This window comes from Nicotiana sylvestris, chromosome 5, assembly GCF_000393655.2.
Source record: "Nicotiana sylvestris chromosome 5, ASM39365v2, whole genome shotgun sequence".
NCBI classification, from domain to species: domain Eukaryota; kingdom Viridiplantae; phylum Streptophyta; class Magnoliopsida; order Solanales; family Solanaceae; genus Nicotiana; species Nicotiana sylvestris.
This window is the reverse complement of record NC_091061.1, coordinates 78,979,242-79,002,149: the sequence shown is the minus strand read 5'-3', so window position 1 is coordinate 79,002,149 and position 22,908 is coordinate 78,979,242. Positions and strand designations below refer to the sequence as shown.

The following is a 22,908-nucleotide window of genomic DNA, read 5'->3' as shown; positions in this document are numbered from 1 at the left end:
TTCTTTTATTTTTTGTCTCCTCTTAGTGAAAATTCCGCCTCCGTCACTGAATTAGACCTCTCTCTAGTTTAGTGAAACTAAATGAACCGCCCTGGTGTCTAATGAAACTGAATTGACATATCCTCTAGTTCAAAAAATAGATAAACCTTGTTCATGTTTGTGCACTGCTGGAATTGCTGCTGTTGTTGTGACTACCTACCTCTATGGTGCAGGTGAATTTAAGCAATGCTAACCTGGAAGGAGCACTTACAACTGGCAATACATCTTTCAAGGGGTCCAATATAGAAGGGGCAGGTAAGAGGAAACAGCAAGACTATTCATTTGGTTTTCTTCTATACTGAAGTACACCAAGATGCCCTGGGTGGTAGTTATTGCACAAGAACGCAGTCAGGCAACTATCTAAAAAACACAAAAAATTATGCATAATAGGAAAGAGTAGAAGAATACACTGGTTTATTAAAATCGGAGAGCTGCTGCTGTATTTTTTGAAATAAATCAATTTGTCAAAATGAATAATATTTGGAACCTAAATGAGTAGCTTAAAGAAGATAAGTGTATTTTTTGAATAATGCATGTAATTACTTAGTAAATGACTAGAGATTTCTTGGTTCCTTCATACATTGAATTGGGTGCTTCGCTGATCTTTTTTGTTGTTTGGATTTACCAATTACCACGTGTTGTTGTCTAAGCCAGTAGTTTTTAACCATTGTAAGAGGAAACAGCAAAAGACTATTCATTTGGTTTTCTTCTATACTGAAGTACACCAAGATGCCCTGGGTGGTAGTTATTGCACAAGAACGCAGTCAGGCAACAATCTAAAAAACACAAAAAATTATGCATAATAGGAAAGAGTAGAAGAATACACTGGTTTATTAAAATCGGAGAGCTGCTGCTGTATTTGGCAAAGTTTGGAGAAATATTTACGGAATTGGACTAGCTAAGAAGATATAGCGGAAAAAAAACTGCACAGTAATGTGTCAGTTTGGGTGTGGCGATTTCTCTCTGTTCCACCTTCAACATGAAAATTTTCTCAGTATCTTATTCATCTTCTGAACTTTAAGTACCCATTCAATGAATTTTTACCGTGAATTTGAACACTGCCATGCAAGCTGAAGAAAGTTGCTGATTCTTATCCTTAGCATTGAGTTGATTCTTTCCCAAAAGAAAGAAAAAGGTAAACTTTGTCTTCTATGGTTGAAGAATATATTCTTCAAATAAAACCAATCTGCCAGCTGTTTTATTTGACGTGCCAATGCGGATGTGTTTAACCTAAAAATGAATTTTAAGGTCAAAGCAATTAAATAAATATTTTGGTTACTAACAATCGATTTAATTCACTTTTCCAAATATGAACGATAAGAAAAAGGAACAGATATAAAAATAGTACAAATTGAAAGACGAAAAGTAATAAAAATCTTATTGATGAATGTAGCCCTTCTGCTGAATGAACACAAAGATGCATTTTTAACAATAGAGCTTTTTGAGCAATATAATTGAGAGAAAGTAATTGAGTATTTCTCGATGATGATACAAGATATGGAAAAGTGGTGTAAATAGTACTTTCTTTCATAACTTTTGGCCTTGTTTAGCTCTTGTCTGTTAATGTCATTTATCACATTAATTGTTTGTTATGTGATTGATTAGTAGCGGTTGAGGTAGTGATGACAAATCCCGTGTAATCAGGGAATGATTGTTTCTTTTCATACTCGTAGCAGTGAACGACCCCTAGGGTATTGCACACATCTTCTCTACACATCATTCTTATTTGTCGTAATAACTTCAATGACATCTGTCATCACATAATAAGTTCACGTGGCACGTCTATTTTCACTAATACAAGTATTCCCCCCCCCCCCCCCCCGTGGTCAACTGAATATTCGGGTAGTTGAGAGCTTATGTATGGTAGGAATGTTTTGCCGCCTCTTCCCGAGATTATCATTATGTGTTGCAGAAGTGAAGAGACGTGCGCTTCTTCCATTTAATGCTCGAGACATGTGTCTTGTTACGATTGGTTCTGAAGTTTGCAGCGGTTTTCTAGGCACATACGGCTCTGTCAATTTGATATGACAGTCCTATGATGACGGTTTATGATGACATATCTTTCCCATATAAATACGGAACCGCAAACCCTCATAATCTTCCATCTACTTTCTTTCGTCTTTGTCTTTTTCTTAAAATCCTTCTTTGCTCTTCATTCTTGCCTTCAACTTCCTTTCTTCATATCTTCCATGGCTTCTAAATCATCTGCTTCTACCGCTCTTATTGCTTCTCCTCGTCGCACTATTATAGTCGACGATCTTCCCTCCACAATAGCTTCGGTTAGGACTAGAATTAAAGCTTCAGTACCGTAAACAAGTGAGAAAGGAGTTTCTACCGTACTTGTTTTTGTCGTGATTTTATATGCTCATAACACTCTCGGTAACACTTATGGCCATTTGCCTTTAGCTGCTTCCAAGCGCTTCTTCAAAGTGTTTATAATTATTTTGTTTGTCGACTCCGTTTGTCCGCTGGCTCCGGAATGATATGGTGATGGAGTTATTCTCTTGATGTTCCAACTTTCAAAAAATTCAGTTGTTTTTTATCCTACAAACCGTGGATCGTTGTCACACGTGATTTCCTTAGGTATTTCAAATCGGTAAATTATTTTGCTCCAAATGAAGTCTATGACCTCTTTTTCTCCTACTTGTTTAAAGGCACATGCGTCCACCCGATTAGAAAATAGTCAGTCAAAATCAACAAGAACCTTACCTTTCCTAGCGCTTGCGCCAATGGACCTACGATATTCATCCTCCATTTCGTAAACGGCCACGGAGCGAGTACAAAATGCAATGGCCCCGCTGGTTGATGTACTTGATTCGCGTATCGTTGGCACTTATCACATCTTTCTACAAAACTTTCCGCCTCTTCCTCCGTTCATGTCCAATAATATTAGACTCTGATCAGTGTTTTTATCATTGATTTAACCCCTACGTGATTACCACGACGTTGTTCGTGCATTTCTCGCATAACACATTCAGTTTGACAAGACCAAGACATTTAGCCAAAGGACCACTAAACATTTTTCGATATCAGTTCCCTTCCACTAAACAATAGCGAGCAGCTTGTGTTCGTAACCTTGGAGATTGTTTCTTATCCCCACGTAATATCCCATGCTGCAAGTAATTTACAAATTTATTTCGCCAATCCTTTGTAAAACTAGTAAAATTTCCTTGCTTTTTGTTTGATCGAGCGTTGAATGGAATATATGCACCACTATTGCATTTTCAGAGTTGGTTATATCTTCTACAGATCCAAGGTTTGTTAATGTATCTGCTTCTGCATTTTCCTCCCTTGGAATTTGAATAGCTTTCCATTCTCAGAAATGATGTAATCACTCCCGTACCTTTTCTAGGTACCGTGCATCCGTGCCTCTTGCGCTACATAATTCCTTTGCATTTGGTTTACCACCAGCTAAGTCACTTTTAATTTCGAGCGGCTCGATTCCCATATCTCTTGCGAGTTCCAAACCTGTAACCACTGCTTCATACTCGGCTCTATTATTAGTAATAAGGTAACATCTTATCGCTTATCTAAGATTTCTCCGGTAGGTGCAAGTAAGACAATACACAAACCTGCTCCCTTTATGTTAGAGGATCCATCCGTGTATAAGATCCAAGTCCCCAGATTGGACTCCGGAAGTGACACTCTTTTTTAGCTTCGGGAATTAGGTTCGAGCTAAAATCTGCTAGTACATGTGACTTTATGGAAGTACGTGGTTGATAAATAGTATCATATTCGCTAAGTTCTATGCCTATTTAGCTAATCTTCCTTATAACTCATGCTTATGTAAAATATTGTGCAATGGAAAAGTCGGTATAACATAGATTGGGTGACATTGAAAATAGGGTCGTAATTGTCCTGATGCCATTATTAATGCCAAGGCTAATTTTTCTAGGTGCAAATATCTTGTCTCAACTTCTAATAATGCTCTATTAACATAATAGATAGGGAATTGCGTGTCTTTTTCTTTTCTAACCAAAATTGCACTCATTGAAACTTCATATACGGCAAGGTAAACAAGCAACTTTTCCCCCTCTTTCGGCTTTGAGAGCGAAGGTGGTTTTGATAGATAAACTTTTAAATCCTTCAATGCTTGTTGACATTCATCTGTCCCCCAAACTTGTTTTGCTTTTTCAGCAATAAGAAAAACCTAAAGTATCTCTTAGAGGACTAGATATAAATCTTCCCAAAGCTGTTATTCTTCATGTTAGACTTTGTACTTCTTTTTTGCTTGTAACTACATCCCGAATTTCTTCAAAAACTTTGATTTGAGCTGGATTTACTTCGAACCCCTATTAGAAACAAGAAAACCTAGAACTTTACCTGATGCGACACCAAATACACATTTCTCTAGGTTCAACTTCATGTTGTATCGTCGAAGAATTGCAAATGCTTCTTTCTAATGCTCGAGATGATATTCTGCTTGTGTTGATTTTACCAGCATGTCATCAATGTATACCTCCATAGTTTTCCTTAAATGTTCTTGGAACATTTTGGTTACCAATCTTTGATATGCAACTCCAGCGTTTTTAATAGTAAGACCCCCTGTCCGAATGAAGGAAGTTTTTTCCTCGTCTTCGAGATACATTTTAATTTGATTATATCCAGAATAAGCATCTAAAAAAACTCAAACCGACAGTAGAGTCAATTAATTGATCAATATATGGCAAAGAAAAGGAATCTTTAGTACATACTTTGTTCAAATCAGTATAATTTACAACCATTTACCATTCTTTTTTTGGTACGACAACAGTATTTGCTAGCCAATCAGGATATTTAACTTCGCATATAGACCCGATTTTTAATAACTTACTTACTACTTCTTTTATCACCTGATTCTTGAAGGCGCCTTGTTTCCTCTTCTTTTGCTTTATCGGATGGTGTAATGGGTTCTCATTAATTTTGTGAGTCATTACTGTTGACAATAAATTGCATCGAGAAAATAAAATCAAGACCAAAAAATATTGCAACAATCGTAGTATTTGATTTCAAGTGATTTGAGTGTTATAATCTATATGATTCCTTTAATTCTACTTTTCCAATATAAATTCAAGGGCCTTTGAGGTTGATCTTGAATTTGAATTTGATTTATCCGTCGCGAACGCTTTGATTGTTGCCACAAATTTTATCACGAACAAGTAATCTTGATCTTGAACGCCTTGTATTTGGTTTGATTTCGTTCTTGATCTTGAATACTTGATTTTTGTTGAAGTGCTTCAATGCTTGAACACTTGCAATTTGCAGAGAATTGTGGCCTTTGATCTACGAGCTCCCTTGTGTCTGCTTGTTATAACTTCTGGTTACTTTTCTGAGTTATGAAGATCCCTATTTATAGTTGTAGGAGGGAAGAGTTGTGATGAGAACAAACTCTTTCCGACCAATCAGATTGAATAGTGACAAGGCCGTATTTGATTGGCAAGAACATGTCACTTGCACATGTGGCGCGGTTTCATTGGCCTTTTAATGTGACTTGACATTCCTTGTCATTTTGACACGTGGCACCAAACTGAGCCTCTGGGAAGATGGCATCTTGGGCTTAACCAGAGGCGGACCCACCTTGTGGGTTAAGGGGTCACGGGACCCCACTAGCCTCGGCAAAAATCCCGTATATATATGTTATATATACGTACATATATATATGGGACCTCTTAAATATTTTGCTTGTGCCCCCAAATACAAAATGTTGTACGGGAGAAGTGGTGTTGTGCGCTAAAGTTCCCTGCTTAGCTTGATGGACGTGCGATCGAAACGAACTTCCGCTTTTCTCCTCCTCTCTATTTTAGTTCTTACCTTTTCTTCTATTTTATATTTTAATTCTTTGAATACAAGGTAATTTATACTTAGCAAATTACTTTATTTTTTACTTTTATATTTTTTTGGAATTTAATTGTAGTTTAGCACTAACACATAATAGTCTACTTAATTAATTTTTCTTTTTCAAATTCCTCCCTTAAAATTAAAACCCTCAAATTGATTATTAACATGCCCTTAATATTGATTTCTTTAGTAAGTTTTTGATAATTTAAAGTTTGAACGCCATTTTGATCACTAAGCCCTTCTTTAATTAAAACTAGAAATTTTAAAGTGTGAGACATGCTTAATCAAATACCTTCCCTTTTTATAGCACCCATTTTGCGAAGAAATCTTTCTGTTAGGTGCTTTCTTTTTCTTTAGAACTTTATTTTGTTTATATTTGGATGATAAGTCATCATAATCATTAAGTTTTAAAAGAGTTTCACGTCGAATTTTATCGTTAGTAATTAGCATACAGTGATGCCCCCACTGTACTCAAATACTGAGTCCGCCTCTAGGCTTAAAGAAGTGTCCTCATCATCTGTAGCCCAACTAAATGAGCTAGCCCAATGGATTAAGAATTATTTATTTAATCCATATATATTGGACTTATATAATTGATCCAATTATATTACCCCATAACTTTTATATAGATCCAAAATGTATTTAATTTAAGATTAAATCCAAATTTCTTATGGATTTACAACAACAACGAACCTAGTATGTTCTCATAAATGGGATCTGGGGAGGCTAATGTGTACGCAGACCTTACCCCTACCTTATAGAGATAGGGAGGTTGTTTCCGATAGACCCTCGGCTCAAGGCACAATGGAGATAAGGCAACGAGTAGCAAACAATAGTAACAACAATACATTAAGGTAACGTGCACGAATGACACAACATGTAATAGTAAAGAATCATGAATAAGATAACACAAAAATAGTCCTAGTACTACCGGTAAACCTAGGATTTCTTATGGATTTAAATCTAATAAAATTGTGATTGCCTAAACCTCCGGTGGGATATCTGTCATATCTGAATGCGACCAAGCAAAGAAATCAGAGTTAGCTCGTAAAAATTCAATTAACTTACGTTTTATCTTCAGGTTGAGATTTGTTCCAATGTAGACTTTTCTCTCGAGGCCAGTGATTGAATAAGATAACAGCTTCGAGCTCCTCCGATGTTATTTTAATTGTGTCATTCTCTTCTGGTTTCTTGATCACATCCATCCTCCTATCTATATCTACTTCACTTCTCGTGTCTGATATCGTGGCTGCTGAGGGCTCAGTTGTCTCCTTAGCTTAGTGCTGTAATTGCTATTTTACCTTGTCAGTATTGGTTAAGCTGCTAGCAATAGCCACCGAATTTGTTTCTCTGGTTGCTCGTTGATCTCCCCTAATCTGTTGACTTCCCCATTGTGATGAAAATTTAATAACTTGATGCAACGTTCAAAGTCCGCATCCATCTCATGAATTCTAAAATTATGTTATAGACCATGTCGGCTTCCACCACTTGAAAACTAGTGTCCTTTACCGCTCTTGTTGCGAAAGTGTTAGAAAATTTGAGAAAGCAAGATAACACAAAAGAACACTCAACACTCACAAAGAAGAAAGCGGAGGAAATGATGATTTCTATTCAACTTGACTTGCTCCAAATGGCTAAGAATACATGACTATTTATAGGAGAAATCTTTCATGTATCTAGCCTACGCTACATGTAAACATAATAGCTAAGTCCATACCTCACATCTTTCAAGGTACATGGATGACGCTACTAGACATTGTATCTTCCAAAGTACATCAATGTATTCATACTCTAATACATGTACTAGATTAATATTCTAGTTCATGAACTAATGTAAACAAATGGAAACAAGTTTATATTGTTCACATTTCAACATCCCCCTTAAACTTGTTTCATCACTCCAAGAGCCATCCTTAGCTTTTGAAAGAGCTCAATCTTCAGCGGCTTGGTGAAAATATCCGCAATTTTCACTACTTTGGTAATTACACTTGAATTGTCGAATGAGGATAGAGATCGGGCCTTTGGTATGATTCGATCCACTACTTGCATTGCTTCGACCACTCATAGCAGGATGGTCTATATTGAGCTACCTGGATCAATCAAAATTCGATTTACATTAGTGTCATGAACAAGTAAGGAAATTACCAATGCATCATTGTGTGGTATGAACAAGCCATCTGCATTCTCGTTGTCAAATGTTATGCTTTCTCCCGTTGGGACTTGCGAAATACATTTCTCAGATCCATGGTTGTGCTCTTGTGTTCGACACCGAGGCTAATAGGTACGGTAAATTTGTGTACCACCCTGAGGTATTGCATACTTCTTCTGTACACGTGATTCTTCTTTGTCGTAATAACTTCAACGACATTTGTCATCATAGAATAGGTCCACGCGGTGAGTCTATTTTCCGGCTAATACAGGATGCTCCCTGTTACTGATAGTCTGATAGTGTATTTTGGATACAGAACCCTTTTGTTGGTTATTCACTTTCTATATATTCTTAAAAGGAATGAATAACAAAGTTGAATGTAGAGCTGATGAAAATGGTCAGTACCGAACCTTTGCTTGCATGCTTGGTGTAGATGAAAATTAATTTGTAGAACGTTTTGAAGGAATACAATGACAAAGATATCGTGTGCACTGTTAAATTTGCTGTAAACATCCTATGGGATTACTATTTATTGGTTATTCATACTGATTCCTTGATCTTCCTCGTATATATTCAGACTTCACGGATGTTCCTTTAAGAGACGATCAACGGGAATACCTTTGCAAGATTGCTGACGGGTAAAGGTTCCTTTCAAAGTCTATATGTTTACAGTATCTCGGTCCAGTTCCATACTTACCATATACACAAAACATTATTCGTCTGCAGGGTGAATCCAGTAACTGGTAATGCAACACGAGACACATTGTTCTGCAAATAGCCTGCAGATTTCAGAATCTAGTAGTGTAAGCTGTTAATCATTCATGGATTAATTACTCCCTATTTATTCCTATATATGATTCTGGCTTTTGAACCTCATGGTTCCACATAAAACATCAAAGTTACCTCTTATCGGGTATTCTCCTCTTCCAGCATTGCCTCGATTATGAATGTGGTAACTGGTATTTACATATCAAATTGTTGCATTAGTAGTTTGACATCTTTAACCACCTAATTTACCTCCGCACTTCTGGTTGTGATTAATAAATAAGTACTTTAACACAGTTGAGATAAAAAAAATTGAAACCTACTTTCAGTTTTCCTCGCCAAATATAGTATGCTGAGTACTAGTTCCAATGGCCTGATATATTACTTTATCCAATTATCTCGGCATCTCATACATTATTAACTCATCAGAACTTCGATTAGCATCATTATGTTTTCATTATTTGACTAATGTAGGATTCCTCCCCATTTCTATCTACAGACTGGTTCTTCCAACTCAAAGGAAATGTCTCTTTTGACTTTTTGCAGAGATTAAAAAATGGTTCGTATTTGTTCATAAGATGATTTTTTTTTGATAAAGAAACAAAATATAACGGGCGAAGTGCACTAGTAGCCACTTCTAAGTACTTTTAAGTCTGCTATTTAAATATATTCACAATTTACAACGTATTTAAAGATTAGTCAATTCACCCAAACTTTAGGACTAAATATCCTTAATTTTGTATTCTAAATTTTTGAACTGCTAATTTAAAATTTAAGACTTAGTATTGTCAAGAGCGAATTGATTAATCTTTAAATACATTGTAAATTGTGGATATATTTAAATAGTATGCGTAGAAGTGGGGAGAAATTCAAAAATAGCCAGATTTACAACTGGCCGTTCAAAAATAGCGCAGTTTCAAAAGTAATCGAAATTTAGCCACTTTTCATGTAAAGATAAATCTGAGCGAAAATACTATTCAAAACCCGAAAAATACGTTAGTATATTATGCTGGAGTTCCAGCATAAGTATACTTGAACTCCAGCATATTATACTGGAGTTCCAGGATAAGTGTGCTGGAACTCCAGCATAATATGATGGAGTTCCAGCATAAGTACACTAGAACTCCAGCATAATATACTGGAGTTCCAGCAAGTATAACGGTCCAGCATAATATACACCGGTGCTCCAGTCTCCAGTATATTATACTGGAGGCAACAAAGTATATACTGGAGTCAGCAAAGTATACCGGTCCAGCATAATATACTGGAGCCAGCAAAGTATACCGGTCCAGCATAATATGCTGGAGTTCATACACATGTGCATCGAACTCCAGTATATTATGCTGAACCGGTCTCTGTTGCAGCAAAATAATGGCTATTTTTCATTGACTTGGTAAACGCTGGCTATTTTGAATGACCAGTCCGAAAATTGGCTATACCGTGCTATTTTTACGTAGAAGTGGTTACCTGGTGTCATTTCTAGAGATATAACGGAGATGATTACAAAGTTCATATGTCCCTGTCCAAGAGACAGTCTGGGCTTTACTAAATTATCTCCTAGGGAGAAGGGTAAAATTCATAAATAGCCGGTTTTAGATACTGTAATTGAAAAATAATCATATGTTCAAAAATCGTCGAAAACTAGCTACCTTTTAACACGAAAACAAAATTTAGATAAAAATGGCCTCAACTTAAAAAAGCATGCCCCAACATAGAAAAGTGCGGAGACTTACAATTCCAGGTAATTATTTTTGGAGTTCAAGCTTCTATAAATTAAATTCTTGGACACTATAGGCGTGTTTGGTACGAAGGAAAACATTTTTCGAAAAATATTTTCTAATTTTCTCATGTTTGGTTGGCTTAAATATTTTAGAAAACATTTTCCTCATCAACTCATTTTCCTCCAATTGGAGGAAAATATTTTCCCTATCAAGAGAAGGGAAAACATTTTCCAAAACTCCTTCTCAACCTTTCCACCCTATTCAGTATTCCCCATTCCTAAAAAAAAATTTTATTCACCAACCAAATAAGGGAAAATAAGTGATAAAACTATTGATTTTCCATGAAAATATTTTCATTCATACCAAACACACCCTATAATGGGGGTCAAGCTTCCCAAAATCAGCACAATATACCGAATATCGGGTGAACTCCAGCAGATTGTGCAGATATTCCGTGAAAAAGTAGCAGAACTGGCACGAGACTTGAATTAAAAATAAGAAAAAAATGAAGGCTAAAATAATTGAAAGGAAATAATGACTATCAGTTAAGTGGTCGGCTAGTTAAGGGGTTGGGTCAATCGGAGTAGCAGGCCAGGCTGAGAAAAATGAATATTGCAAATTACTATTAATGGTGCCCAGGCTCCAGCTTCGACCTCACCACAAATCATGAAATCGAAATCAAAACCAAGTTAGTCTAACCCACTGTGCTCGATCTCGTTGGCTTTAGATCTAGATGGAAACTCAAACACCGGCGACCTTCCATTAAATCCGGTGACTCTTTCTCGTTTTATGTATTGTTTTTGGGGCTTTTGATATTATAAAAATCTAGATTTAAAAGATGGTTTGCTTGCTAATTGAATTCCGGCGACTCTGAATTTTTCGGCCACTACTGCGACCGGTGAAGTTTTCCGGCTAAATCATTTTGGGCCAAAAATCATTTCTCCAATGAACCTGTGATTGTGCTTGTGGGTCAGATGTATAATTCGGTGGCTAGCCAAGAATGGAGGGACTGTTCTCCGAACTAGAAACAGCGTGATTCATCGGCTTCTTTTCAATGCAACCCATATCAAAACAACCCAAATCCATTCTCCAGAAAAACTAAGTTAATGGAAATAGAATCCTTACTATGCTTGTAGAAGTAAAAAGAAAATAATTGATCAAATGGCCTCTAGAATTTGCACTATTATCAAGCGCTGAAATCTGTGGAGCAGAGAAATTAGGGCGTTTCTTGAATATGAATTGATCTGAAGAAAGAGGGAGTGAAGAAATTGTTGGGGTGTGAATTGTGCTTCTGGTAAGATGTATAATTAGGTGGCTAGCCGTTATAATTGATTTTGGGCTATAAAATACATACTGCAATTTGTGGCTAGCAGCTGATATTAGTTTCTAGCTGATGGTCATAAATAAAGTTTGCTCAAAATTACTACTCACTGCTCGCAATTTCACAATATAACTTGTAACAAAATATAATAAATATCCTAACAAATAAAATTAGATCTGCGGCGCGCCCCTCCTTAACCGCCTAGCCTGAAAAATTGCACTCGTTCCTTTTCTTCACCATAACTCCACATTTTCCCTTGTTCATCATTTTTCTTAATCTTTTCCCCATTTATCTCCTACACCACAGTTCTACCTCTTTTATGTCCTCCACTATTTTTTCCAATCCATTTTCACCGTAGCTCCACCACCTTGACTCACCATCTCTACCTTTCTCTTCATCATCACAAAACCAATAGCCTCCTTTATTTCTCATCCTCCACTATTTTTTCCAATCCATTTTCACCGTAGCTCCACCACCTTGACTCACCATCTCTACCTTTCTCTTCATCATCACAAAACCAATAGCCTCCTTTATTTCTCATCCGCTCACAAATTCATCAATCTTCAACAATTAGTGAAACACCACAGTTTATAAACATCTACCAGTAAACCTTCATCCAACCACCATTAAAAACTCCACAATAACCCAAAAAGAAAAATCACTATTCAATATTACATTTTAAACTTACTATATATACTTTATTTCTCCCACCATCATTGTATATACTATGTATATTTATTGTTTATTTAGTGTATGCTCACAAAGTATGCACTAGATGTACCGGAATATACATTTACACTCCAACTGCCTCTCCATTCACCACAAAACACTTGAAGCTCTGACCTCAACGTCTATCAATGAACATCATTAAATCACCAACACCATAATACAATGTATAAGCATTGTATATACACATAAACCGTGCACATACACATATTATACACTATATAATGGTATATATAATATTTATATACTTTATAACATGTATAAACAGTTATACACTATATAACAGTTTAGTGTATATATAATATTTACGTACTTTATAACAATGTATATACAATTCTTATACACAACTAAAACACAAGCACCAACCATCATTAGACCCTTAAATCACCACCAATATCTACTTCAAGTTTTTTTTAACCAGCAAACACTATTAGAAACCCAAAAAAAAGCAACTACATGTAACACAAAAAAGTAGTTGTAATGACCCGACCGGTCGTTTTGAGCATTGGCATTTCGTTCGGTTGTTTGAAGTTTTGACTACCTTCATTTGATGTATTATGATTTGCGTGTATGGTCGGTTTTGGTCTCGAGTTGTTCGCAATTGATTTGGTGGAATGATTCTTAAATAGGAAGCTTTAAGTTGGAAGAGTTGACCAAGTTTGATTTTGTTTATTTAACCTCGGATCGGAGTTTTGATGGTTCCCTTAGGCCCGGAAGGTGATTTTGAACTTGGTATTATGCCCAAATTTGCATTTGGATGTTTCTAGAATATTTTGGCACTAGTTGGCGAAAATTGGCAACTTAAAGGTTTGGAATGTTCATAAGTTTGACTGGGAGTTAACTTTGATGATATCGGGTACAAATTATTGTTTCGATAGTTGTACTAGGTTTATTATGTCATTTGGAACTTGTATACAAAATTTGAGGTCATTTTGAGTTGAATTGATGTGGTTCGGCACGAGTTTTGAAGGTTGAAAGTTCAAAGGTTCATTGAGTTTGATTTGAGGTACGATTCGTGGTTTCGATGTTATTATGTGTGATTTGAGGCCTAGAATAGGTCTGTGTTATATTTTGAGACTTGTTGGTATGTTTGGACGGGGTCCCGAGGGGCTCTGATGTGTTTTGGATGAGTTTCAGAGTATTTTGATCATGATGGGCAGTTCTGGTGCTGGTTCTTCGCACCTGCAAAAGATTTAGCTACAGGTGTGGACTTTCTTATGCGAGGGAGTGATCGTTTATACGAAGAGGAGGCGTCTAGGGGAGTTCCGCTTTTGCGGAGGTTTTGGCGCAGATAAGGGTGCACTTCTGCAAAATATGGGACACACCTACGGAGCTGCAAATGCGGCTATAATTTCGCAGATGCGAGAAATGGTTAGAGTCAGTTTGTTCGCAGATGCGAGAATGGGATCGTATGTGCGACATTTTCTCTGCAGATGCGGATTGCCTGGCAGCTTATATTATATATCGAGGTTTTGGTTCATTTTATCACAACTTGAGATCTGGAGCTCGGATTTGGGCGATTTCAGAGAGAATTTTCACCACATGGTGTGGGGTAAGTTTTTTTTTACTCGGATTTGATTGTATTATATGAGTTCTTCTTTGTTTTGGCATTTGATTGATGAATTAAAAAGAGAAATTAGGGGTCTTTGGATGAACTTTTTCTAAAGTGAATATTTGAGATTTGAACGTCATTTCGGAGACGAATTTGAATGAAATTTGTATGGTGGGACTCGTATTTGAATGGGTTGTCGGAATTATGAGTTTTGTCGGGTTCCGAGGTGCGGGCCCGGGTTGACTTTGAGTATTTCGTTAAAGATTTGACTTTTATCGTTTGGGTTTAATTCCTATGATATTATTTGATGATTTTGAGTTACTTTTGGCTAGTTTTGAGCCGTTCGGAGGTCAATTCGCGCGGGATGACATTTTTATAGTATTGATTTGGCTTGCTTGAGGTAAGTATCTTACCTAAACTTGGTTGAGGCTCTAGTTACCTGGATTATTTGTGATAGCTGCGTGCCATGGGTGGCGCACATGTGCGGGATTGAGCCCATATGCTAGGCTGAGCCTATGTGCATGCACCGGGGTATTTGTTCATTCTCGGGGTAATGCTTAAGTTATGATATGCCTTGAATTGATTGCCAAGCTTCATGTTGTGATGTTTCTCATACCTGTACCTTGTTGTGAGCCATTTGAGACATATTTGAGGTTACATAGAGGTTAATCTCGTGATTAAACCTGATAGTTGCTATTTTGTGATGTATTTACCTGATTTGAGCTATGATATCACACCTGCACATGCACACACCTAGTATGTCACTTATAACAGTCCAAGAGTATGAAATTTGATGTTCTTTGATCATGTACATGTATTCTTGCATTCTGCTTTATGTGTGATATAGATTGGACTGGTAGTCCGTGATCAGGCAGGGCGGATTATTTTATTGAGCCTTTGACCATGGTGGGTAAGTTGCGTGAGTTCTCCGTACAACACATGAGTTGTCCGTGTGGTTGATATTATTAGCACGTGAGTTGTTCGTGCGGATCTAGATATTGATATTATTGGCACGTGAGTTGTCCAAGCGATTGATATTATTAGCATATTAGTTGTCCGTGCAGTGTGTGGATATGGATTCATCCCCCTAGGGTCACCCTCTCATGTGCCTTCTTGATGTGTGTAAGCACGTGATTTTTGCCCAATATGAGAATTACTCCTAAAAAAATTCAAAAATAAAATGATTTTCCTTGGTGTGCAATTTTATGGTATTTTTGTGTAACTATTTGTATGTTTGTATGTGCATGTTTATTTGCTAAATTAATAAAAAATACAAAAATATGTCGCATATTGCATGTAGGATTTAATTCTATAATTTGTTAGTAATTAAGTTTGTTTACAAAAAATAAAAATTACAAAAATAGGCATCGTTTGCATTTTTAGCATTTAATGTCCAAATATACAATTTTATGCTTAATTATTACTTAATTGTGCGTTAATTGTTATTGGGAGTTAATTTGCGCTTTTATAACTTAATTTAGTTCTTAATAATAAGTTAAGTATTTTTATAATTTAGTTTTAGAGAAATAAAAGAAGAAAAGAGAGCGAAAATATAAAGAAAGTCGGAATTGGGCCTCTTCTTCGATTTCAAGCCACAGGCCCAAAAAATGGCCCAATCTTCCCAAACGACCCAGTCCATTTCGAACTGGGTCGACCCAGTCCATAACCCAACATCCTATTATCTTACATTTTACAAAAACAAAACAACAAAAAAGAAGAAAAAACCCTAAAAACTAAGAAGTCATCCGCCCCCCCCCCCTCCTATCTTCTTCTTCTTCCTCAAGCTTCTCCAAGCTCCATCAATGGCTTCCTTCCTTCCCCTCACGCCACACACACTCACTCACAACACACGCGCACAGCTCCTTCACCATCATCTTCATCCTCACGCGAGGTAGATCCCAATAAAAGCCAACGAATAGCTCGTCGTCATTGCCGCTCCATCGCCATCGCCATCGTTGCCATGGCAGCTCCATCGCGACCTGCTTCAGTTGCGTTGCTGCTGCCTTCATCGACCTCGTCCCAAGCTTCATCAACAACTTTATGACGAGCAGCTGCCCCCCCCCCCCCCGACGTTGCTGCAGCTACTATTTCATCGTCCAAACGGACCCAGCTACTTCTTCTTCATGTTCGTCGTCGCTGTGTCGCCGCCGCTGCTGCTCCGTTTTGCTGCTGCTTACGTTTCAGCTTCTGCCCCATAGTCCATCGTCGCGTCCAGCTGCTACGAGCAGCCATGGCTTCTCCAAATAATGTTGATGCATCACGTGTCGCAGTTTGTTTCAGCTTCGTCCAGCTGCTGATTTTGGTTCGTTGTCCGTCGACCTCACCTACTGCTTCATAGAGCTTCTTCTTCCTCACTCGACGCATTGCTGCTGCTGCTCGTCGCAGCAGTTGCTTAGGCTTCACGTTGCTTCATCTTCTTCGAATCGTCAAAGTTCGAAGGTCTTTCGTTGAGTCGAAGCCCGGACACATTTGTTTACAATCGTTGCTCGTCGTTTCATTTCCGGTTAGTTGGGTTTTGAATCTCATTTATCGTCCATATTTTGTTTGGTATTTTTCGGATCCAAAATCGATAAATGATTCAATTCTTGTTTGGTTTGTTCGCCGTTGAAATAATTTTCTAGTTTGTTCATATGTTAATTTTCAGATTTCAAATGAAAATTAATTAATTTGTTTTTCATATTTATTTCATGTTTGTTTTGTTGTTTAGGTAAATATTTGTTAGTTTGATGTTTGTTAGATTCAAATTGAAATTTAATTGATTATTTCTTCAATTTGTTTCATGTTGTTATATATTTTCCAGAAATTATTAATGTTGTTTGAGCCGTTTAATCCGTCATGTTTGTTGTTTTAAAAAATAGATTCATTCATGTTCATACTTTGTTTGGTTGATCTTGAATCCGAAATTTGTATAGTTTGATTTCTTGTTTATCATTTATGATTATTTCTTGAATTTGTCTCATAATCTTGTTTAAGTTTAATATAGGAATTGTTGGTTGTAATGTTGTTAGAGTTAATTTTAAGTTCAATATGATTGAATTTAGAAATCTAAATATACTTGTTTGTTGTTGTTGTTGAATCCAAAAATAGGATTGTTTGTTGCTAAAATATTGTTCAATCAAATTTTAGTTGTTCTTTGTTGTTCAATCATGTTCATGTGATTTGTTGTTGAAATGTTGAAGAAATCATGTTCATGAGATTTGTTGTTTGAATTTATGTAGAAATTGGTCATATTGACTATATTTTGGTTGAGTTTGATTAATTGATTTGTTATAGCTGATGGGGTAATTTGGTAAATCGCAGTACGTTTGGGGGTAAAATAGTAATTGCAATAAGGTCGGAGGGGTATTTTAGGAATTGTATATTTTGTAATTTTTTATGTGAAACATGGGGGACAAAATGAAATGGGGTGGGTTGTGATATAGTTATTTAATATAAAGGGGGGACAAGACAAATTTTAGTGTGGGGGAATCTTGTATTTGTTTATGTTAGGCATGGGGGACAAAATATAATGGGGTGGTGTGATATATTTATTTAATGTAATGGGGATGAGTGGGAAGATAATGGGTTTGGTAGAGAAAATGGGTTGATTTTAATTGATTAAAAGATTTATGGGATGAGATTATATATAGGAAGTCTTGAACACACACAGATAGAGAACACAGATAGAGGAACGAATCTGGAACAAAAAGAAAATAAGAGAGAAAAAAAAGGGCTGAACATTTAAGAGAAAGAAAAATTCCGAAAAAATATTTAAGCTTTCAAATAACAAAAAAAAAATATTCTACTTTCTTTCATTGTTTGAAATCAGCATTAATTGTTGTGGTTTCATAAAAGTTGGAAGCATTTGTTTTGGGATTACTACTCCACCGGTCTGTTACTGGGTTGTTACTGTTGCTGGGCTGTTGTTGCTGTGTTGTACTGTTATTACTGCTGCTGATTCTCATCTTCATTTTCTTTTGCTTCCAATATCAGGTACACATCTGACACGCTGGTTATTGTAATCCGAATATGAAACATGAATACGAAAAAATGAAGAGTTGAAATTCTGAATTATATTTAATTATATTCTGAATTTTATTTGTATGTACAAATTATTTAGCTTGTAAAAATCAGAATCATATAGCTATTTAATACATATAGTGGAACATCCGACGATAGCTTAACAGATGAATTGTCTACATATATTGCCTAAAAATAAATAAATGGTGTAGTAACTCCGTCGAATCAAAAATCAAACGAATAGGCCATCTAGTAGGAACTTGGTAGAAATATTGTTTAAGTTAAATAATATTGGTTAATTTCAGCATGTAAATGGTCTAGGATTAAAATTAGATTGCCATGTTTTTTTTAATTTGACAAACTGAGAACATGCCTAGTATAATGTAACTAGGTAATAACATGTAAATAAATTAAAACATTTTCTCTTTTATTTTGTAGAGACAAATTTAATAGGAAAAAATGTAGGCACTTTAGGATTATCCTTTTAAAATAAACGAGACGAGCCTTGCCAAATAAAACACACAAATTGTGGAGCCCTCGATAAAAATTTAATTGATTACTTAAACTTCGGGATGAGCCGTTTAGCAAATTTCACGGCCTTCCCCAAAGTAATAAAGCGCTAATCGCTTTAGGCGCGATATAATAATAATACATTCTTAAACACGGGTACACATTTATGCGACCCAAATCCAAATCCCAAAACATTGAATAAAAATATGTTCCGGATCGTGGATGCATTTTATGTGACGCAATCCAAAGACATGTTTTTAAACGATGTTCACATTCTTTAAAAATATAATAATAAAAGCGGCCAAAGGATAAAATTTGCATATAAGTTTATAATACGTATTATATCAAATAATCAAGCCAAATATAACAATTGAGCGACCGTGCTAGAACCACGGAATTCGGGAATGCCTAACACCTTCTCCCGGGTTAACAGAATTCCTTATCCGGATTTCTGGTTCGCGGACTGTAATACAGAGTCATTCTTTTCCTCGATTCGGGATTAAAATTGGTGACTTGGGACACCCTAAATCTCCCAAGTGGCGACTCTGAAATAAATAAATAAATCTCATTTCGATTGTCCTTTAATTGGAAAAACTCCTTGTACCCTCGCGGGGGCGGAAAAAGGAGGTGTGACAGCTCTGGCGACTCTGCTGGGGATAAAATAGTCCTGAACCACTGGTTCAGGGTTTAAGAATTCGAGCTTAAAATAATTGTTATAGTTGGCTTTATTTATTATCTGATTTTTACATGTTTATGCTTAATGTGCTAAATGTTTCTTTTTAACGCTTTAATATTATCTGAATTGTGTATATAAAACTGCTACGAAACCCTTCTTCTTTCTGAGTCTTCTGAATATATGGTGTACACGTGCGCGTGACCCACCTTTCTGTTAGAAGTCATACCAAATAAGACGGAGTTGGGACAAGTAACTAGGCCGGGCAGACTTTCGTGCTCCCGGTACGTTGCCCCCATTTCAACTCAAGCTGTCCACTTGGGTAAGCCAGGGCTAGAACAATATGCCTCAGGTTTTTCACTTAGAATAACTCAGCTACATGCCGGATCCCTAGTAGGAACGTTTGTTTGCATCACGTGCATTTGACTTTGGAGGCTCAACATAGGGGTTGGGTCTGTCTAGGACAGGTGTACCAAAAAATGAAAATGACCATCATGATGCATCTTACTGGCTGCTACTTGCGCATTTATTTGATTTGGACTTGTGTGTTGACTGACTTTTGAATATCAGGAATAATATTTTGAAATTGACAAAAAAGAAATAGCGGTTAGGGAATTGATTGTTTATTTTTGAAAAAAAAATCAATGCCCAAATACTGTCAAAACTCTGCCGAAATTTTGAAAAAAAAATGTCTTATTAGTTTGTTTTATTAAAAGCAAGGAAAAATAGCGGAAAAAAAAAGTCGTTGTTCTGTCTTATTTTTTTTAAAAAAAAAATAAAAAAATATAAAAAGGAAAATAGTTTGTCTTCCCCTGAAAATGACAATGAAAAAGAGTCTTATTTTTATAATAGTTTTTTTATTTGTTTCTGAAAATGCCAAAATGAAAAAAAAAGTCGTGCTTTGAAAGTGGTTTTGTTATTTGCTGCTGAAAAGAAAAAAATCCTGTTTTAAAATAGTTCGGTTTATTGGCCCGAACTACGCGGGTTTAATTCTCGCCGGATGTGAGATACGTAGGCAACCCTCATCGAGTCCAACCCCCTTTTTTGCTAAAATAGCCAAAAACCAATAAATAAATAAAAAACGTGTCAAAATTTTAATTTTGTCATAAATAAGTCGGGCAGTGTCCAGCCTCCCCTTTTGCTAAAAAAAATAGCCAAAAAAATATATGTCAAATTTAATAAAGAAGTCGGGTGACGCTGTTTTGTCAAGACACATCCGAATGTTCCCGAAAGGGACGCCGGAAGGCTGACTTTGCATAAACAGCCACTTTTTGGGTCATGTTTAAGATTTGGTCCAGTTGACCCACACAACCTTAAAGATCTTCGTCCCCGAGACGTTGGAAGGCCGTGTTTGCAATGTTGAGTTTTCTATTTTTGAAAAATGATAAAAAGTGTCATAAATAAGTCAGGGTGGTGCTGTTTTTGTCAAAAATAGCCGAATGTTCCCGAAAGGGACGGCGGAAGGCTGGCTTCGCATAAACAACCACTTTTTGGGTCATGTGTAGGATTTTGGTCCAGTCGACTCACACGGCCTTAAAAATCTTCGTCCCCGAGGCGCTGAATGGCCATGTTTGCAACACCCGGGTTTTATTGTAATTTAAAAAAAAAACAAAAAACAAAGAGTCAACGGTCAGGTAAATACCGTTTAGATTTTTGGTCAAAATAAGCCGAGCCAGCTTCGGCCGCGTCTTAAACCGTTCTTGCCGAAATAGCCTTAGAGTATCTTTCAATTGTCGAAAGGTTATTTTCGTAAAAGAATGGACAAGTTCGTAAAGTGTCAAAATAATCCTCCCCGACCTCAAAATTCATGTGAGATTTGGAAGGGGCCACATTTGCAAAAATAGCCATTTGGTTGCCTTTGTCAAACGGGGAAAGAAACTAGCCGTTTGTAAATCTTTTGATTAGAATATGTGGGTCGTTTGATTTTCAAGTTTGTAGGTCATCTTTAGATCTTTGAAATCCAGTTGTTTTATTATGAAAATTGATAATTCCAAAGAAAAAAATGTTTCATTGTTCTTACCCAGTCTATTGTCCGAACTACGCAAGGTCTGATTCATGCGGGGTCATGATACGTAGGCAATCTCCATAAGATTCGACCACAACAAAAAAATCGAAAAACAATCGAAAAAAGAGAAAAATGAAAAAAAATAAAAAAAAATAAAAAAAAAATGTTGTTAATAATGAGGACCGACTGAGTCCATTCTAACCTGTTTTGTTTTGAATCGCAAAGAAAGAAGGTGGTTGGTTTGTGGTAAGCCGGAAATACAAGACCCAGAAGCACACTTTGCGGGGATCAGACATGATAACAGAAGCACTCAAATCCTAGTGGGGACTTGTTGACTAAGGTTGATGATATCGAAGTTGGAAATGGTCTGGACAATACTGATGCAAAGCTCAGTGGCTAAAAATGCCAATTTTAATAAAGTGGGAGGACACTCCGTTCCTTGGTTAGCAAAAGAGAAGCTGGTGGTGGCTTATTTTGTTGTCATTTCTGTTGTCCGGATTATTCTTAGGGTTGTAATCCGAATATGGTCTTGTGTCAAACCTTCTTATCTTTCCATTTTGTCATATCAGTTTGTTTAAGTTTTGTCCAGGCTATTTTAGGATTTTATTCTGGTTTGTTTTGTTTGTTTTATTATTCAAACTATTTCGCCGGTAGTCTAAAACAAAAGCCGGTCTTTATTATCTCCAGTCATCTTTCTGTTTAGTCCTTTATCATTTTTGTTCAACACCGATTCTAGGGACATGACATGCGCACACAGTTTGGGCCTAATCTTAAAAGTTAATCATAAAACCCTGGGAAGGTGATCAAAGCATTTAAAGGAAATAAGAACGGTTTGAGATTATTTGGAGCCCGAGTCATGTGGAACTGGGGCAAGTAAAACATAAAGAAAACCGTTAAATGCAAGATTCGCCAAATTGGCATGAGGGTCGTTTATGAGAGTGAGAGTGTCGCCCAACGGTGCTCTAGAAATGACAAATGAAAAAGCAAATGTTTAACATAATTGTCAAAGTCCAGCACCATCGGAAGAGACTATAAATCTATATTCAATTATGTTGTTTGCACTTGGCATGTTTTGAAGACTGGAATGACGAAGGCATTTTTGTTCTGCTACCTAAACACTTTATCCTTCGTTACCCCTTTTGAGCCTTATTTTATTTTCTTTCATACCCCTCGTTCGGAATCAATAGCAACGATTAGGAAATACGAGCCTGGAAAAAGAAAAGAAAAAAAAACAAAAAAAACAAATGAAAACAGAGGAATTGGGAACTATGTTTGACTTGATTCCTCAAAGAGGATACGTAAGCGCTTCACGGCTCGGTCATAGCGTGCATAGTATGCATAATGTGCATGGTGTAATAAAAATTAAAAAAAATAGTAATAATAATAAATAAATAATCCCCAAGCAAGAAACTGGGGCAAGGGTTGCGCTTGTGGTAAACAAATAAGGTTCCGAAGGTTGTAATTTTAAACCCCAAATTTATTTTGTTTTTGAGCCTTTTATACCCTTTCTTTCTAGCCTATCCAAAACCCACATTACGGTCCAAAGAAAGACCTTCTGATCAGTCTGCAAAAGATGCCAAGTTAGACAAATGAGAGTCTTACCGGTAAACATAACACTCTATTCCAAAACA

General features: G+C 36.5%; 1 protein-coding gene across 3 annotated transcripts in view; it reads left to right on the top strand.

Annotated features, from left to right (window-relative positions):
* Positions 1-22,908, top strand: part of LOC104245014 (thylakoid lumenal 15 kDa protein 1, chloroplastic) — a 34,725-nt gene that overhangs the window by 3,914 nt on the left and 7,903 nt on the right. The window contains exons 6-9 of one of the 3 annotated variants that reach the window (XM_070174490.1): positions 213-294; positions 8,583-8,643; positions 8,732-8,808; positions 9,270-9,457. In XM_070174490.1, the coding sequence (XP_070030591.1) occupies positions 213-294; positions 8,583-8,643; positions 8,732-8,783 (195 nt within the window). In that variant the 3' untranslated portion in view covers positions 8,784-8,808; positions 9,270-9,457. Of the gene's footprint in view, positions 1-212; positions 295-8,582; positions 8,644-8,731; positions 8,935-9,269; positions 9,458-22,908 lie in introns of those variants that run through there. The other 2 variants (XM_070174489.1, XM_009800559.2) reach the window with 2 other exon arrangements.